Raw genomic sequence first — 17,553 nt, forward strand, 5'->3', positions numbered from 1 at the left:
GCCAGCATGCTAGGTGTTCCTGGGACACCAGCATTCACACCTACTCTCTGTTTAATCTGTCAGTGGACTTTCAGCTTGTATTCTGAATCTGCCCTGAGCCTTAGACTAGCAGTTAACTTCAGAATTTATTTCTTCAGCTACAGCTCTTGTCTCCTTAAGAAATACTTTAGTATATATCTGAGCAGGGACTAGAATCCAGATGTTGAGATGAATGACTTTGGTTCCAATTTTTCCCTTTTCTTTGATACTGGTGATGTCTGACTACTCTCAAAAATTTAGAGGGATGTGTCAGCCCAAGCAGTTAAGAAAGTCATAAAAAGATGTCAGATATGAGTTCAATTTAGATCAAGTAGTTTGACCTTAAAGATCATTTAGTTCCAACTTCCCTGCCATAGGCAGGAACCTTCCAGTAGACCAGGTTGCTCAAAGGGGAAAGCTTTCCTCTTGAAAATATATACCTCTGCTCTTTGGGGGGTTAGAAACTGGTGTTTTGGCAAGTATCCCTGTGGACTCCATGTGTCGCTGGTGAATAAGGTCACTTTTATACAGTTCCACTTGTGCTGAAGGTACTTTCTGTGGGTGTTTCCACTCCCAAATCAGATTGGAATATTAAAGCAATAGGAACTGTGAACACAGGAAACATCCCCTGTCATTGTCCACAGTGGAGAAACACCAGAAAGTCAAAACAACAGCTCCATGGGCAGATAGAGGCTTCCACAGAAAAGAGCAAGGCCAGAAGGGACTTGGCACAGACCTCTCCTAACTTAATTCCCATTTTCTGTTAAAGCAGCTAGTGGCAGAAAGCCAACCCATCCTTCAGTATCTGTTCCTGTGTTATCTTTCCTTCTGGTGAAAGGGAAGCTGATGACTTTGACACTTCGATGTTGAGAAACTTCCACATCTTCCTCTGTGGAGTGCGATTTTGGGTGGCCTCCATATGAGTCAGAGGACATGGCTTGCTTAACAACCCCTTCCTTAGGCATCTTGGAGCTCTTTGAGTATTATTCACAGAGAGCATTAAGAGAAACAGTGGCCTATTAAAGGCAGAGCCTTTGCCTTGCTGCCCATGTGGTACTTGCACCCACTCACACTGAGGAAGCAGAGCCCTTTGGTGAGCTTGCTCATTGCCCCCAAAACAGCACATACATGCTTTCTGAGCTCCAAGCAAGGCTTCAGCTGGTCACCTCAGAGTGGGAGAGTGACCCAAGGAGATGAGCTGTGCTTGGTCTTCCCCAAAACATGCCTGCACCCCATCCTGCTCATGGTTGTAACTGCAGCACAGGCACACACCTCACACCAGCTGTAATCTGTCTCACCTACAGCTGTAATATCCACCCTCAGTGCTGATTTTTTTCTTGGGTTTTACAAGTGTGAATCTATAGGCAACCCATGCTGCTGCTGCTGCAATGCTTCTCTGAAACAATAGCTTAGGGAATGATAAAATTTTCTCACACATAAGGTTGTTTTGGAAAAAGTGATAGATAACAACCCAATGCATTAAAAGGAAAAAAAAAATTACTTTTGGACATTCCTAACACTTGCCTTTCTAAAAATTATGATACAAAATGAAGATCAAACCGTAAAAGCTTTGTGTTTATGTTTTCTTCTCTCTTCCTAACAAAAAATACTGCGCTTTCTTTTTCTTCTCCCTCCAAAAAGACTGAGTTTTAACTCTTGATACTGTAAGGTTTCACTAAGTATCCCAGCTCTTATGGCTCTCTGAAAATGCTAGGTTTTAGCTTTAGTGAAGTAGAATGGCAAGTTCTACCTCATACTGCCAAATTATAATACATGAAGAAAGCCCAAACACGAGCATGCACTGCTTTAGTGCAGTTGTATTTGCAGAGTGCGCTGTGCAGCATTTTACTTTGTGTAAAACTCATGAAAATGGATTGCCTGGCTTTGGGGGTTGCTGTCAGAAGCAGGCACTGTGTGAGCACCTCAATTCTGTGTGGCAGGCCTTTACAAGCCGGAAACTCCGGAGAAACATTTTTCTCTCAAGCTTTTTCAGTTGTGGGTTGATGATTGGTGACTCCCATAGGAAATGGGAGTTTGAGCTGTTTTCAGCTGAGGAGCTAACATACTTCAGGCTTTTCACTTCTGGATAAATGGCACTAATATTTAGGCTCCTTCTGCTTTAGGGTTTTTAATTTTGTTTAATAAGAGGTCTATTTTCACTTGCTTTTGTAGTCCTGCTTCGTGCTAAGCCTGCTCATCCCACACATGGGAGTAAGGACCTAGGTCGAGGAATATCTGCTTTATGGATTCTGTCAGGATTCAAATAAAGTTGAAACACCATCAATACCAAAGGAGAGTAAGCACTAAGAGGCAGAAGAATTTTAATGAAAACATTGTAGATACCAGTTCTTTGTTTCTGGACTATACAACCTGCTAGGAATCATAGAAAATATTAATTTCTCACATAAAATGAGGCAAGATGTATTTTACCTGTCACGCTATTGTCAGAACATATATCATTGTGAGATAAACTGCTTTTGCAAAATTAATCAGCTCTTTGGACTTTTTTTTTTAAGTACAAGGAAAAGGAATTTGGAAGGTTTCTGTACTACAACTGCATGGGTCAGAATAAAAGTGGTATAAGAATCCATTAATATTTACTTGGTTTCCCAAAATCTATTCATAATTTAAGTACTTGAAAGCATTCAGTCCATTACACATTTTTCATTGCTTGATCCTGGCTGAGGGTCACAGTGTCTCCAAGATGAAAAATTCCCTTTCTGGAATCACTGCTTGCATTGTTTCCCTTCCACTAATTCAAAAAAACTTTTTTTTTTTTGGATCTGTTCTTTGCAATCATATTAAATAATTACTAAAATAATACATGCCAATTACAGTGCTTAAAATAAAACTTATATGGCTTTAAAAGAAGAGTGAAAAGGAAGAGTGGCTACTGTGGCCCAATTTGCAGTATGTATCAGTTGTGTACAGTCTTATTTATGTGTGTACACCATATATTTATAATCCATCCTCTTGCTTGTTATCAGAATTTCAAAATGAAACTGTTATCAAAGCAGATCACTGCAATCCTTTTAAAAGTAATCCTGCTCAATTCTACCTGCTACACGGGGGCACATCAGCTTAACTTGTAATTAAAGAAGATTTCTCTGGGGAGACCTCAGATGTGGCCTGTCAGTTCCCAAGAAAATGGTAGCAACTATTGACCTCATTTTTCCTCTGCTCTAACAGTCAGATTTAAAATGACAGAATGACCTGACATGGAGTCAGTGATTATATGACAAGAATATATGACTGTGAGGGAATAAACAAAAAGGAAATCAGTTAAAAATGAAAGACTAGATAAAAATTCTGCCTCCTTCTAATAGCCTGAGCGAATAAATCCATTTCTCAGGCAAAGCAACAATCCTCGGGAACTGATTCCAGCTTGAATGACAGAAAGTTCCCTCTGGAGCAGAAAGGTCTTAAAGTTACAAGCAAAGAACCCCAATGAGTTTTTTTTGGAGAGAGGTTAATTTTGTTATGGTTGTTTTCTTAATGGTCTGTTCAGCTCTTGTTGACTTTACAAGGCCCTGGGAAGGCAGATCAGTGTCAGAATTAATTTTACATCAGCAATAGGAAAGCCTGCACAGCTTAACATACCTGCTTCCAAACAACTAGACTTGGGAAGGGATGCCTAGCCAAACTATGTGGTGAAGAAGCAGTATACAACTTCTCATTATATAAGAGCAAGAAAATAGCTGCACTCTGAGAAGCACAGGAAAATAATTCTACCAAAACAAAGGAGAATAGTTACACTTTTAAGGCTTCGGATTTACCAGATGATTTGGTTTTGGAACTGAATATTCCCTAGATATTTAGCTCGGTATAGAGTGTTTGCCCAAAATATGCCACTTATGCAACTACACAGTTTTTGCAGCAAAGAACTCACATCCTACATTTAGATACATACAATAAATATACTAGATGGGCACAAGAAGCAAATGTAATGGTGGGGGAGAATTACAGCAACAAACTTACAAGGCAGCTCAGTTTTCTCAGTATGCCATATCCTGATAATTTTGTTTTTCTCATTAATTGCAGATAGATATTGTCACTGCTGAGAAGCTGATTTCATAAGTCAGTATAATGCATGCAGGGATTTATTTTGTATTTGGTATACACACTTGACTGTTTTTCTCGAGAAAGAAACAGAGAAAAACTGACAACATATCCTTTCTAGTACAGTGAAAATCTCTTAATTTTCTACTGTAACAAACTTAAATATCTAAGATGAATAGGAGATCCTAAGACTCTGCACATGATCTCATGGCTTGTTGGACAAAGAACCTTAAAAAAAAACCAAAACCAGAACAAAACAAAACTTCCCAAAAAAAACCAAAAGCAAGAGCTGTGGTTTTCCCACAAGTCTGGCAGTGCAGGAAGACAAAGGGCACTCTATGCAGAAGAAGTAGGTTTCTTGGTCACAGTCCCAAATGTCTGCAACGTAACACTGTGTCCCCACGGCGCGGATTAATGTGCGAGGGACTGCCTGCCCCTCCTGATACGGGCAGGGAGGATCAAAAAGGATTTTGTAAAATGTGCTCTCTGACTGGGGCTCTCCCTGACTGAATGGTTGTTTTGCCTGAGTTTTTTAAACAGTTCATATGAGTGCTGGAGGGTGCTCGCCTGCTGGTGGGGGAGACAAGGCAGGTGTGTCAGAAAACCTGTGTGGGTAGCATTTCTGGTTTGTCTAGGCAGACTTAAAACTAGGGCTGTGTGGTTTGCTCTTTAAAAGACAAGAAATTAAATTAAAATAAAGTATTAAAATGTAAGCATATAAAAATTAAATAAAGCCTTAGGGTTTTTTTAATATCTTGCATTCTTGAGCAGACAGTTGTCAGCAGCCCTTCAGAAAACTCTAAGTCAGAAACTCAACTTGTAAAATATTAACTAAATAATTGCTTAATTCAGACTTTTTCCTGCAGTGCTAATTCCCTTTATAGACACACTTTTGCTAAGGACAAGAGTGGCAGAAGATTGAATACAGCCTGTAAACCATGTATTGAAAAAGGAAAACTGTGAGTGCTGTCAGAAAAACCGACAGCTTTACACATACGTGTAATTAACACCTGTTTCAAACCAATATCAAAGTCACCTAGTCAGCACATATGAGGTAGAACGCACTTCTAATATAGATAATGCTACAGGTACTATATGTAAGAAAATGAAGAAATGCAGCACATATTTTTGCATCACTTAACTCCGTACTGTACATATAGTCAATATGTTATGAATTTCTGAAGTTCACTACTATTAATTTTATACTCCTGAAGTATTTTAAAATTGTAATAGCAACAGAATGTGTACAGAAGCTTGTTTTAAATATAAAAACTTCTAGGACTAATAGAAAAATTATAACATAGAATATCTTATTTTTTCAGAAAAAATAATAGTCCTGAAAATACATTCATCCTCATGAGCAAAACAACCTCCAGTTGATGCAGTTATTTAACTGCCCTGAACTCCTTATAAACATAAAGAAAAACTAAATCAGAACTAAAGATCTGTTGCATTTTAGGCACCACGAGAGCCACTGTACTGGCTGGAGAGTTGGATTCTGCACTGGCTTCTCATCTGTGCTTCCCCTGGACTGGGAATGTCCCTGCAGAGCTATTGGCAGTGCTGGTACAGACAAAGTGACTCTGGTTGATTGAAACTATCCAAGCAGGAGCTCTTAAAATATGTGATGCCAAGTTCACTTGAGGAGTCATGCAGGACAATGACCTGCAGCAAAGGAACGGTGCTGTGTGACTGGGAGCTGGCACAGCTGAAACAGGAGCAGACAGGTGTTCATATCCTTGGCTGGCTTTTGTAGTGACTTCTTTAGTATAGATTCCCCAGTCAAACTCCCTCTGTCCTTCATTTTTACCGAGCTAATCCACCAAGTTCTTTTTTCCATAAATTCACATGCTCTAGAAGTTACAGTCATACTTTCAAGCTTTTCACTGTAACAGTAAAACTAGAATGATATTTAAAAAGAATACCTGTAAATTAAGGTTTTTTACTGACTTCTGTAAATCCAGAAATTCCAGAAAGGAACAAGTGGGATTAAAACCCACAAAAGCATGTCTATATTAATGCCTGCGTGTTCACTTTGTCTCCCAAATACTCCACTGACTGTCTTATTTAATCCTTATGTAAAACTACTGAGATGAATTCTGCCCAGCTGTATTTCCTTCGTGAAAAATTGCATCTGTGAACATTTAGTCAAACTAGGCTAAGTACCTACCCTGACACATACTCTGTGTAACCTGTTCAAGTTGTTGAATTATACAAGGTATAAACTAGTACATATTCCCATTCTCTTGCCACATGGGAATGGACCTGGAAGAAGCAGGAGATTTATGAGGGGGCATGTTCATAGCATAATTATAGCCTGACACGTATGGGTATATATTGTGCTGGCTGCTGGAGAGATCAACGGAGCTCCCTATGGATGTAACAGTCCCCTTACCCAGACTCACTGGACACACTGCTGGGAGTGGAGCCCTTGTCTTTTAACTTCTCTTCAAAACATGGAATGAAGGAATCTGGCAAGGTAGCACAATGCTGCAGGTTATGAGCAGGTATGTGTGTGTGTGGTTTCTTGCTGTTGCTCTCCGTGCAGAGACTGGTAAGATAGGTCATGTTGTAGCCTGCTTTAGCCACATCCTTAAAATTAACAGCACTCAGCTTACAGATTTGTTCTTGTTCTCATAGTTTGGATGAAGGAAATCCAGCTGTGTTCTTTTGCCCACTAGAGAAATGGTTTTTCTTGGTTAGGAGTCGTTTGCTGCACCATTTCTTGTAGTTGCTACCCAAATGGATAGGCCCTGTCCTGAGCTATTTATAAGGATGTAAGTGGAAAAAAGGGGATGGAAAAGAATGGAAGAGGGGGAGGTGTTTGTAGCATGCTGCTGAGGATTAGAGAGTTCACATCCCAGCTTCTAAGGTTTCAGCCTTAATCTTCCAACACATGCAAAGCCTTTCAATTTCACTTCGAGGTCATTAGCCACGTACAAAACAGTCTAACTGCTGTGTGACAAATGTGGGTACAAAACTCAGTACAGGAAGCTTTTCAATTAGGTTGTTAGGAGTATAAATCAGTCTGGGAAAGAAACATGGAGTTTTTCGTAAAAATATCTGCTTCTAAAATCTGTACATTAAATTTTAAATCAAACAGATTTCAAGCTTATGAGTTGTAATAGATGTTTATCTTCTAATTTATCATTTCATGCCAGATATCATTTACCAGTAACTGCTGATTGAAAGAAGAAAAGTAAACCCAGAAAAATTCTAAAGGATAAGCGTGTCACAATATCCACATTATGTAAAGAAAATGTGACTAGAAGACATCCAGTGCTTCAGTGGCTATTGCTGGTCTTGTGATATATTTTCTGTCTCTGTGATTGTACGAAATTGATTGATTGATTCAGAATATTCTGAATTGGAAGGGACCCACAAGGATCATTAATGTCCAATATTAGAAGGCTTCCTTGGTGGAAGCTTTTCACACAGATAGCTTTCTTCATTATTCAGGAAGATCATCTGATAGGATCAGCCTAAGCTGACCTGTAAAATCAAGTGCCATCGAAGTTGGGAATTTCCATGTGACATAACATCTACATGAGAGTGCTGCACTGCAGTGACTGTCACACCCACCTGGACTGACTGAATTATTAATTGATTCTTCGAAGAAACAACCTAATATAGAGATAGAGATCACGTGGAAAAAATTTGGTTCCCTTCACAGTTAAGTATCAATGAGGTTCAGTGCTGCTCTGTAGTGGACAGATAGCTGGCAGGGGGGAAAACAGAGTTGCTAGCAAGGTCAGCTTGAACTATCTGGGACCTGATATACATCACAGGCACTGATCAAATACCACTTTCCAGAAAATGAATATCCTCACGAGCTCAGGTTTCCAAGAAGGATAAGCATCACTTCTTACTTTGCATCAGATGTGTGCTCTTGGGAATAACTATCTGAAGAGATGACAATTTCTTAAAAGCAAATATAATAAATACATTTGCTTTTCAGGAGAAGTTAGAAGCAGCATTGATGGCACCTACAGCTGATTTAAGTGTCAGTACCTCAAAGATAACCCTAAAGACAAATAAGCTTCTATCCTCAAAAAGAAAACCCCCAAAAAACTAAGGGAAGAAAAACTAATTACTAGACAGATAATAATTGTTTGCCAGCAAAATGTACTATCTGAAAGAGTGCAAAGCTAATGATGGGAAATCCAGTTATTAAATATCATAGAGTACTAAGATGTTACAGGCAAAAAAGTAGCAACAAGAAGCTTTCCCCTACAAAACAGACTATAGCAAGAAATATCATCTCTGTTTAAGTCTATGCAATCTGTAAATGTGGTGAGGGATCAAATGTTTGATAGCTATGGGAGTTAAGTAAGCACGTAAAATAAAAAAATTGCAAGTATTACTGCTTTTAAAGAAAATCCATCTGGTTCAAATTATTTCTTTCAGGAAGATTTTAAGAAAGAAATCATGAGGTGATGTCTGAAGATGTCCTCTGGTACTTTTCCCAGCTAGGTATAAGCACTGTCTTATTTGAGGGCTCCAACTGAACTGAAAGCTCCCTTCACTCTGACTATGCACATTTCTCCTTCAGAATTTAAACTCAGTTACCTACAGTATTAACCTGAAGATCTGATCAACTGTATATTGATCAAAATATATCCCAAACTGGCTTATGGAGTCAAGTGCAAGACCATTTCAGGTAAAAAATTGTCAAACCACATCTAATTCTGGATTGATGAATGAAGTGTCATAGGTATTTAATGATCTCACTTTGCTTTATACTTCATTATTTAGCTCAGTATTGTTAATTTACATTACATCTTTATTCGAATAATATTGTATCCTCTTCGCTTAAGTAACCACTTTATTGCATTCAACAAAAACTGCTGAGAATTGCATTTACACCAGTCTCTTATCAATGCCATTCATGTTTGGAGGTAGAACAGTGAAAGGACGCCTTTGTAAAAGAAACAAGAGCACAGGAAACCCCACATTTGCTGAAGACTAGGGGACTAGTCTGGGTTTCTTGTTTCCAGCTAGTCAGGATGTTGCTTATCCTACCGAGTGGTCAGGAGTTGTTAGGTTTATTGAGTGCTTGCAGTACACGTCGTATTTCAGCAAGACTTGAGGTTTAACAAGCCAGAATATTGAAATACTCACACTCCTTTAAACTCAAAACCACACATCTAGAGGCAAAATGGGATAGTGCTGTGTTGCTTCCTTTCTACACCTCTCCTCATGACATTGCTCTCTCTCTTGGCTTTGAACTTTGCACCTTTCCATCAAAACAGTTTCTGATCTGAATTCTGACATCTCCCAAAGGTGTCTGGCAAACAGAAGAAAATTACTTCCTGACTGATGGAAAAGAAATTATTTTGTGGAAAAAAAATATATCAGATGTAGTCCTGAGGGGACATTTTAGTGATACCTGATTAGAAATAAAATTATTCTACAAATTTAGTAAATGTAAAAGAGGAAAAAAAGTGGTGCTTTTTCCTCCAAGGTAGGTTATGAGGGATATTTTTTACTTTTTCTTTAGGTTATTGTAGGCAAAATAACTCTCATCTAGCCTTTTATCTTTCAAGGGGTTTTGCAGATACTATTAAAATGCAGGCTTATAAAGACTCCAGTAGTAAGGAAGAAATAACTGTATTAAACCCAAAAGGTTTTCAATATCAGTTTTCACTGAAATTGAGAGCTATTTGTATTTTGCAGAGCAATAAAGCTAAATGCTACTTTTTCTATTGTGTTGCAAAAATTACCAGTTTTAAAGCCAAGTTTCAAATATGTTTCAGTACCAGGAAATCACAAGCTCTATCTCAGCTTTCAAAGAGGAGCATGAACATCCTGTGATGCTTGTGACATATATCAGAAAAAAAAATAATCTTAGAGGAATATGTAACTAAACTTCTGCTAGAAGGTAGAACCTTGGAAACTGAAAAGAATTGTGTAAAACTAGAGATGTGATGTACTTTATTTGTCTTGTTCTGGGAAAGGACTGATTCAATGATACTTTCTCATGGTTCTTAATCATCAAGTTTCCAAATAAAGCCAATAGCTCCAGTATTTGAACAAGAAAAATTCCCAAGGGTGCTTTTGAGGGTGAATCCACATTCTTCTAACACATTTTTCAGTAGAAGGACCCGATTTTTGGGAGAAGATTTCTTAGGTAACTTACAGAAAGTAAGGTGTCTACTCTTTGGAGAGTGATGATAACTGCTGGTTGGAAGACATCTTTCATTTTTGCTTTCTTTCAGTAGCAGTAGGAATTGGGAAGAAGAAAGGAACCTATAAACACTTTACTAATATGAACTGGTTTCTAATACACTTGTTTTCTATGTCTTTGATTTTTCTTTTTTTTCCATAAACTTGAAAAGATGGAGTTTTTGTCTGGCTTCATGCACAGCCTTCTGTCAGTATTAAAAGATACATCTTGAAGAGAAGTCTAGTCAAGGTAAGAAGGTACTTCTAGGTAAGAAGTAAGAATTTTAAGATTTAAAACTGCAGTACAGTCTCTGGTGTAACAGCAAAGTAACACTGAAATGCTACTCCAGGAAGGCACGTAGTAATAACAAGCATTGCATGGGATATTTTTCGTATCAGATAAGCATTTGAATTTTGAGTGGCCTGTCACGATGCAAATTGTTTAAACTACTTAGTACATAAAGGTAAAAATAGACTTCATGTTTTTTTCCCCTTGTAACTGCATGGACTTTTGACAGACATTGAAAAAAATAAACTGTGCACATAATGAAATATGGTTCTGACATAAATACCAACTTTTAGCAGATGCAGAACCTGTATAACCTCACAACTAACCTTTTAAACTGCAATAGAAGTAACTTGCCTGGCTGCAGCCAGCAGCTGGAGAGAAAGCGGGTGTGGATAGTAGTATTCAGAACCACCTTACCAAAAGATGTGCCAATTCCCTGTCATGGAAATCACTCTCGAAAACTTTGCCAACCATTTATTCCCTGCCAGTTTGAGGGCACTTTGCATTTTGGAACAGTTTTACCCATGCTCACAGCAAAATGCAAGAAACAAAGTATTTTTTTACTTCTAGCTGGCTGCAAAAATGCAAGCGTAATATAGGGAAATAAAGAAACAGAATCTGATGCCTGTTTTCCAAAGTGTCACTTAAGAACACACAAAAAAACAATTAAAGAGGAAAATGTCTTCTTGTTCCGTTAACTGGTCCCTAACTTTTTTTTCCTTTCTTCCATTTCTCCCTTAAATCCTTGAGGGCAAAACCCTGTATTTCAAATGCTAATTCACGCTTTGGACTCCAGTCTTATTTAAAAGAAGATTGTGCAAGGAGAGGAAAGGAAATGACAGTTGATTTTCAAGTTTAATAAGGAAGAAAAAAGACAGTATGGAAGTTCTCTTATGTCTCCTCCTCCAAAACAGTTCTAAATTTACCTCTTTTAAAACCTTAAATCAGGCTAATGATCTCCAAGGACACCTCTTCTTAAAAGTGTATGGAATCCAAATAACAGAGCACCGTCTGCTGGCACAGGATAAGAGGGTGCACAAGCTAATTAGCTCCCTTTCTCTGTTAGCCCCAACAGTAGGTATCCTAGAGTTTAATCCACACATAACTGGAATTTTAAAGCCCAAGACCCTTAAGCCCATTAGTCCGTGGAAACACTCAAACTGATGCTTTTCTCAAAATAAAAATGCTAATGACTGTCCTGCATGGTAAGGCCCTAAAGATACAAAATGTCTGTAAACTGCATCAGTTATTGTCAAATAGGGGAAATAACAACAGCTGTAGACCTATTATCATGTGTGTAAGTCACTCCCCCTGTTAGGTTGCTGTATCACAGTCTTCGCTAGCTGCAAAGTGTCATGAATGGTAACTACTGACTAGCATACTGTAGGAGGCCTTTAAGAATAGGGGAAGAATTGTTTTGTTGTGGTTCCTTATGCTTAGATTTAGGATATTTGTTTAAAACTTGGTCACCCTACTTCCAATTCTTGCTGTGTCTGGCTTTCAAATGATGACACAGAATGTGAAGTATTTCTTGCTTCATTTCCATATCTGTCCTTCTTAAGGGGGAAAAAATCAAAATGTCTCCAAACAATGATGAAAACAATCTTAATTTTTTCATTCTCTAATTACACCTCTTCATATAGGAATTTCTGCCAGAGAGAGTTTGATTTCCTTCCACATGGGATAGCTGACCTTTACCATTTTATCATGTTTGGTTTTGACAGAGGAAGAGGAAATGCAATGCACCTTAAAAGTCATTAGATAGATGAGCGTAATGTGTAAAAATATCACTCAGTCGTTGTTAGATTGACATCAAGTCAGAATAGTGTCAGTATTAATGCCAATATAATGTTAATTGTCATGTTCTTGAAGATGTAAGGAATTCTATTTTCCCTCCTAGATCTGAACATAACTAGTCCTCAATAATTAAAGTGGCTTTTGCTGTTATTTAGGTAGATAAGTCGTCCTAAAGGAGTCATTAATATTCACTTCATTTCATATCGCACTTTACTTGTCAGCTGTGCAGCAGTCCCATGGGTAAAAATGCAGCCACTTAGATATTTTGGCCCATGTATTTAGCATATGATAAAAGCAAGCCACGGAGGGTATATGTAAATAATGGATTTACAAGCTGCACTGTTGCCAGGCACTTACAAATTGGCTGATAAATTTGATGTACTTAAAGTCTGAAGTGTGGCATTTAAAATGCGGCAAAGCTACAGGTCCCAGGGTGTTTCTTCTCGTTACAGCTGGGCAATCCTTCTTGTGCCCTTCCATCATTGCCTCAAAAGGCAGGCTCATCCCAGCAGCTTCCTGGCTCTGAACAACCAGTGGTATACTTAGTTTCATCCTCCTAATTACCCTCCCTTCTCCGTTACCTTCTGTAATTACAAGCCAGGCTGCACTTGTGCACTTACTTTATCATTGAATACAGACTTCAGACTCAGTTTGTATGAGGCTTATCAATGCCTCAGTTCCTAAATCAGTTTTACAGGCAGTGATTAACAAAACTCTCATATAACATGTCATGAAAGCATCAGGAAAAATTCTGACCTGAAGTTACTCTATTTATTTATACTTGAAGTTGGCTTAGATCAGGGAATATACCAACCCTTTATTTTCACCTTACTTTGGAATTTACTAATACCTAGAGAAAATATTACTGAAGGTTTTTTCCCCCAGCTTTTGATTGAGACAGAGGTTTAATTTTAAAGTATTTGCATATGATTAATTTTTTCCTCAATAAAATCAAGAGATGCTATAAAACTAAAGGAATGTAAAACCAAATGCCTGATAAATAATAGGAGTGTGGGGTTTTTCACAAGTCAGACTGCTTGTAATGAAGATACAATGATCAGTCTTAAAGAATCATAGGATTCTTTAGAGATAAAAGGGATCAACACCAAGGGCAGCATGCAGGTTTTGGTAAGCAGATATCTATAACTAACTATGCAAATGAAACACTGGACTTCAGTTCCCGGAAGCTTATTTTTCTAATCAATTCCACCATGTGCAAAAGGCTTCAGTGCCTCTTCTTGAGTTTCTGTAAAAGTACTTATGTCTGCTTTTTCTGTTCTATATGCAGTTTCTCAGCATGTTTTCTCATAGCTCATTAACTCTGCTTCAGCTGACAAAACCCTGGCTTCCTGCTGTGGGTCTGAATGGCAGGGTTGCTGAACTCTGCTCCCTCTTCATTCTGATGGGGCCGGAGGGATCCTGTGGGTGCTGTAGCACTGGCTCTCCTGTCAGTCAGGGATTTGTGCTGGATTGATCTCTGTCTCCAAAAAAATGTTCTCTTCCAGTTTGCATGTCATTGTTCAGGGGCTAGAATATGTCTTTGCAATACTCTTTTTCATGCAGTGTTCAGAGCAATTAACTAATAGACAATGAGAGAGGCATTTATTTTGGCTACTGTCAATAAAGAAGAGATATTTGTTGCTCTCTAGGGCCCTTTCTGTATGTTCTGCAATCAGTATATGCCCATATCAAGCTCCATATCCTAATATGGTGGCCATGAAGCTTATGACTGCTTAAAAAGAGTTAGATGTCTTTCTGTGTTGATTTGGAAGTCACAATACCTCAAAGGGTATGAAAATCTCTCAAGGAAATGAAAAAAATATTCTAGCTGCTGTCTATATAACCCCTCTGCAACTGGATTCTTGTAGAGGTACAGACACTGAAACCTATTGAACACAGCTTTGCACTGTTCTCATGTTTATGCTTTCCTTAGTGTTACCTAGCCTCTTTGTAAGTATTAGTGGCCATGCACTGTGCAAGGTTATACACTCTCTTGCTCCATAAAAGTGGGTTTTGACCCCATGGAAAATACACTGACAAATCAAAATGTGTAATCGGTTTAAAGTTCAAGGGTGCAGCCAAATCCCGAGCCAGTGTAATTTGACCTAGATTCACTGGAGCAAGTAGAGATGCAGTGAACTACATAGACAGAAGAACCAACCCACTGTGGTTGCCCTCATACAGTGAGGATGCTGAGGAGATACTTAATGCCTGATGATGGCAGCGGTTTGCTGCTTCAGCAAAATGAAGTTTCAAAAAAAGAAAGTTTCCTTAGGCTACTTCCTGCAAATAATAGTGATTGAACACCCAGGATGCTGAGGAAACTCTCAGTTGAGTTTAAGGGACACTGGCAACACACACCTGCTTATTTCTATGCCACTAGAGAAGGGAGTGCTTAATCAATGTTCCCACTATATGGGCCAAAAGTCTGTTTGTCATTCATTTACTGCTGATACCTTTGCTAGTATCCTCCCATGTCCCTGTGACCCCTTGCCCCCAAGCTCCAGGTCCATCTAGAAATCGATGTGCTGTGACTTTTAACCCTGCATTAGCATCATTGCAACACTTTTCATCAATAGGTCAGGTTTTTGTTTCAGGAGCTATTATTCCAAGGACACTCTTTCAAACTTTTAGAGCCAAAGCAACCTTCAGCCTTTATACCACTTCAAGGATTTTTCCAAATTGGCAATTCTTCTTCCAGAATGCCTTTATATATGGGAAATCTCAGCAACTCTTGAACTCCAAGGTTGCTGGACATACAGAAGAGCAAAATTTGGTAATAGAAACCCATGTGTAGCTCTGAATGGCAATTTCTGGATATTGCTTCCAGTCATCTCAAGAAAAATGCCAAGGTTAATTGAACAGCTCTAAGAACCAGGAAGAACAGGTTAAGGGTAGGTCTCAGCTATCATTTCCATTAGTACAAAAGTGCCAGTGCCTGTGCTACCAACTAATGTTTCCTTGATTGGTACTACTATAACTGACTTCATCTCAGTCTTGGAAGGAGTCAAAATGAAATATTTTAACTAGTTCAGGGTATTTTAACTTTCCAGTTGAATCAGTACTCCTGAGCACCTGGATATTAGCTGTACCAATTCCTGATAAATAATACACATTATCTTCTGCAACACCAGGTATCTTCGTAACCTTCTTCCTCTGTCATAAGGAAGACATTACCAATGGCTGGTACTAACTTAGGCTTTGTGCAGCTGTGGTAATTTAGTCATGGATTTTGTGTTTATGTTCCACCCTACTTGATAAGAAATAGTAATTCATAGTAATTCCCACATAGTGGGAAGTTATGGTGGGGGGCTTAGGCAGCATAAACTACTGTGCCATTTCAGGTCTTTTTCAATAGGGTCTTCTCATATCCATCATCCCAAGGCTGAGTTGATGGCAAATAGAATACATGGGAGGAACAGATTCACACTGACAGCAGGTGGATACATGACTGTTAGGAAGAGGACTGAAGTTAATTCATGGAATGACTATTTGAATATTTACGTCTGGATTGTTGGGGGGGGGGAGTGGGAGGGTCCAAACTGATTTTTATTCAAGGAAGGCAGAATTTAATATATATGATGCAAAGACTTTTTGGGGGGGAAAAGTATTTTTGTTGTTAAACCATATAAAAGAAAAACTAGGCTCTGTTGTCAATCATGTCTCAAGCTTCTGATACAATAAGCTTGGCCAAATTATTCATCTCCACGTGCCTTAGAATTTAAGGCTACAAAATATCTATATGATACTGTCCTACTATATAAGGTTAGCATTACATTCAACGCATTGCTGCTTAAAAACAGGATGAGCCCCTTTGGGCAAGTTACTATGACTGCAAAGACACAATGGGGAAATGGTCTTGCTCGCTAAATAGGTGACTAGTTGTTCCACTTTAACTCTTTTAAATGCTGAAGTGGAATCTAAAACTCCATTGTTCATTCATTACATGGAAAAAAAAATAAGTGGTCCACTACAGACTGCATGACTGATGCAAGAGCTTCTATTAAGATAACAAATTAACGGGAATAATCGGTTTATGTAACATGCTCAAACACACCTCAGGGTAGAGGAAAATGCACCTGCTAGAAACGGGGCAAGGCGAAGGGGGGGCCCGGGTGGATGGATGCTCAGGGGCTGCGCACCTCTTGCTCCCTCCCATTCCTCCCTCCACACACGACCACGTTCCTCCACGTGCCTGTCCCCGCACGCCGCCCGGTTGCCGGCGCTGTGCGGGTGCCCACGGGGCTCCCTCTCCCATCCTTCCTCCCTCCCTCCCTAACATCCCTCTGTCCCTCCTGCCTTCCCCATAGAGTCCCTTCACCGCCGCTCCACCCGACCCGAGTGGGGGTGGGGGGCATTTAAGGGCATCCCCCCTTATCCCCCCGAAAAATCACGCCGCAAATGCGGCGTGGGGATAGCAGCGAGGGAGGAGGGAGGGAGGGATGTCAGCGGGGCTGCGGGGGTTCTCTGCCGGCCGCGGCGGAGCGGGGGGCAGGGAGGCACGGCGAGCAGAGGCGGCTCGTTCGCAGCCAGCCCCGGCACGATGTGTGTGGGTCGGGGGGAGAGGCGGCGCAGGGTGCGATCACCCCCGGGGGCAGCGCAGGGCAGGGTCCCTGGGCGGGGGACACTCACCATGGCGGCGGAGCGGCGGCGAGGCGCTGTCCAGGGTATCGCCGGGCTCGGAGAGCTCTGCAGGCGCGGCCCCCGAGCCCCCGCTATAAGGCACCGCCTCCTCCCCGGCTCTGCCGAGCCCGCCCCCGCCGGTTGCCGGCGGACACGAGGCTGGGAGGGACGGGAGAGCAAAGAGGATGGATGGGGAGGTGGTGGGAAGCAAGCGCTGGGAGGGGGAATGCGTAGTTGAGGAGGGGAAGAGGCTGAGTGATGCTGTTCCACCAGCGACCCAGATGTCACAGTGGATAGTGAACGTTTGTGTTTGTTGGAATCTTCGCTGATGGGAAGATTCAATTCATTGACCAGCTACTTTGGGAGCAGAGAGGGGCACTGGCTGGCTGCTGTGGTCCTGACACAAACCTGTTTCATTCAAAGAGGCCCAGCACTCGTATTTGCATCTGAACTTCTCTGACCTGAAGCCCTGAATCCTGCACACACTGTGACAAAGTGAGATCCACCACCTAAGGATTAGGTGGTTGGACTCGATGATCTCAGAGGTCTTTCCCAATCTAAATGAATCTATGATTCTCCCTGTGGCATCTTCCTGGAGATCT

At 40.2% G+C, this 17,553-nt stretch overlaps 1 protein-coding gene across 1 annotated transcript in view; it reads right to left on the reverse strand.

Annotated features, from left to right (window-relative positions):
* The window catches only part of ELOVL2 (ELOVL fatty acid elongase 2), a 50,279-nt gene extending 33,078 nt beyond the window's left edge, over positions 1-17,201 (reverse strand). Inside the window, exon 1 of the mRNA XM_017808627.1 lies at positions 16,961-17,201. Coding sequence (XP_017664116.1) covers positions 16,961-16,963 — 3 coding nt within the window. The 5' untranslated portion in view covers positions 16,964-17,201. The remainder of the gene's footprint in view (positions 1-16,960) is intronic.
* Positions 17,202-17,553: the final 352 nt, after the last annotated feature.

The sequence above is a fragment of the Lepidothrix coronata genome, unplaced genomic scaffold, assembly GCF_001604755.1.
Source record: "Lepidothrix coronata isolate B3197 unplaced genomic scaffold, Lepidothrix_coronata-1.0 Scaffold23, whole genome shotgun sequence".
NCBI lineage: Eukaryota > Metazoa > Chordata > Aves > Passeriformes > Pipridae > Lepidothrix > Lepidothrix coronata.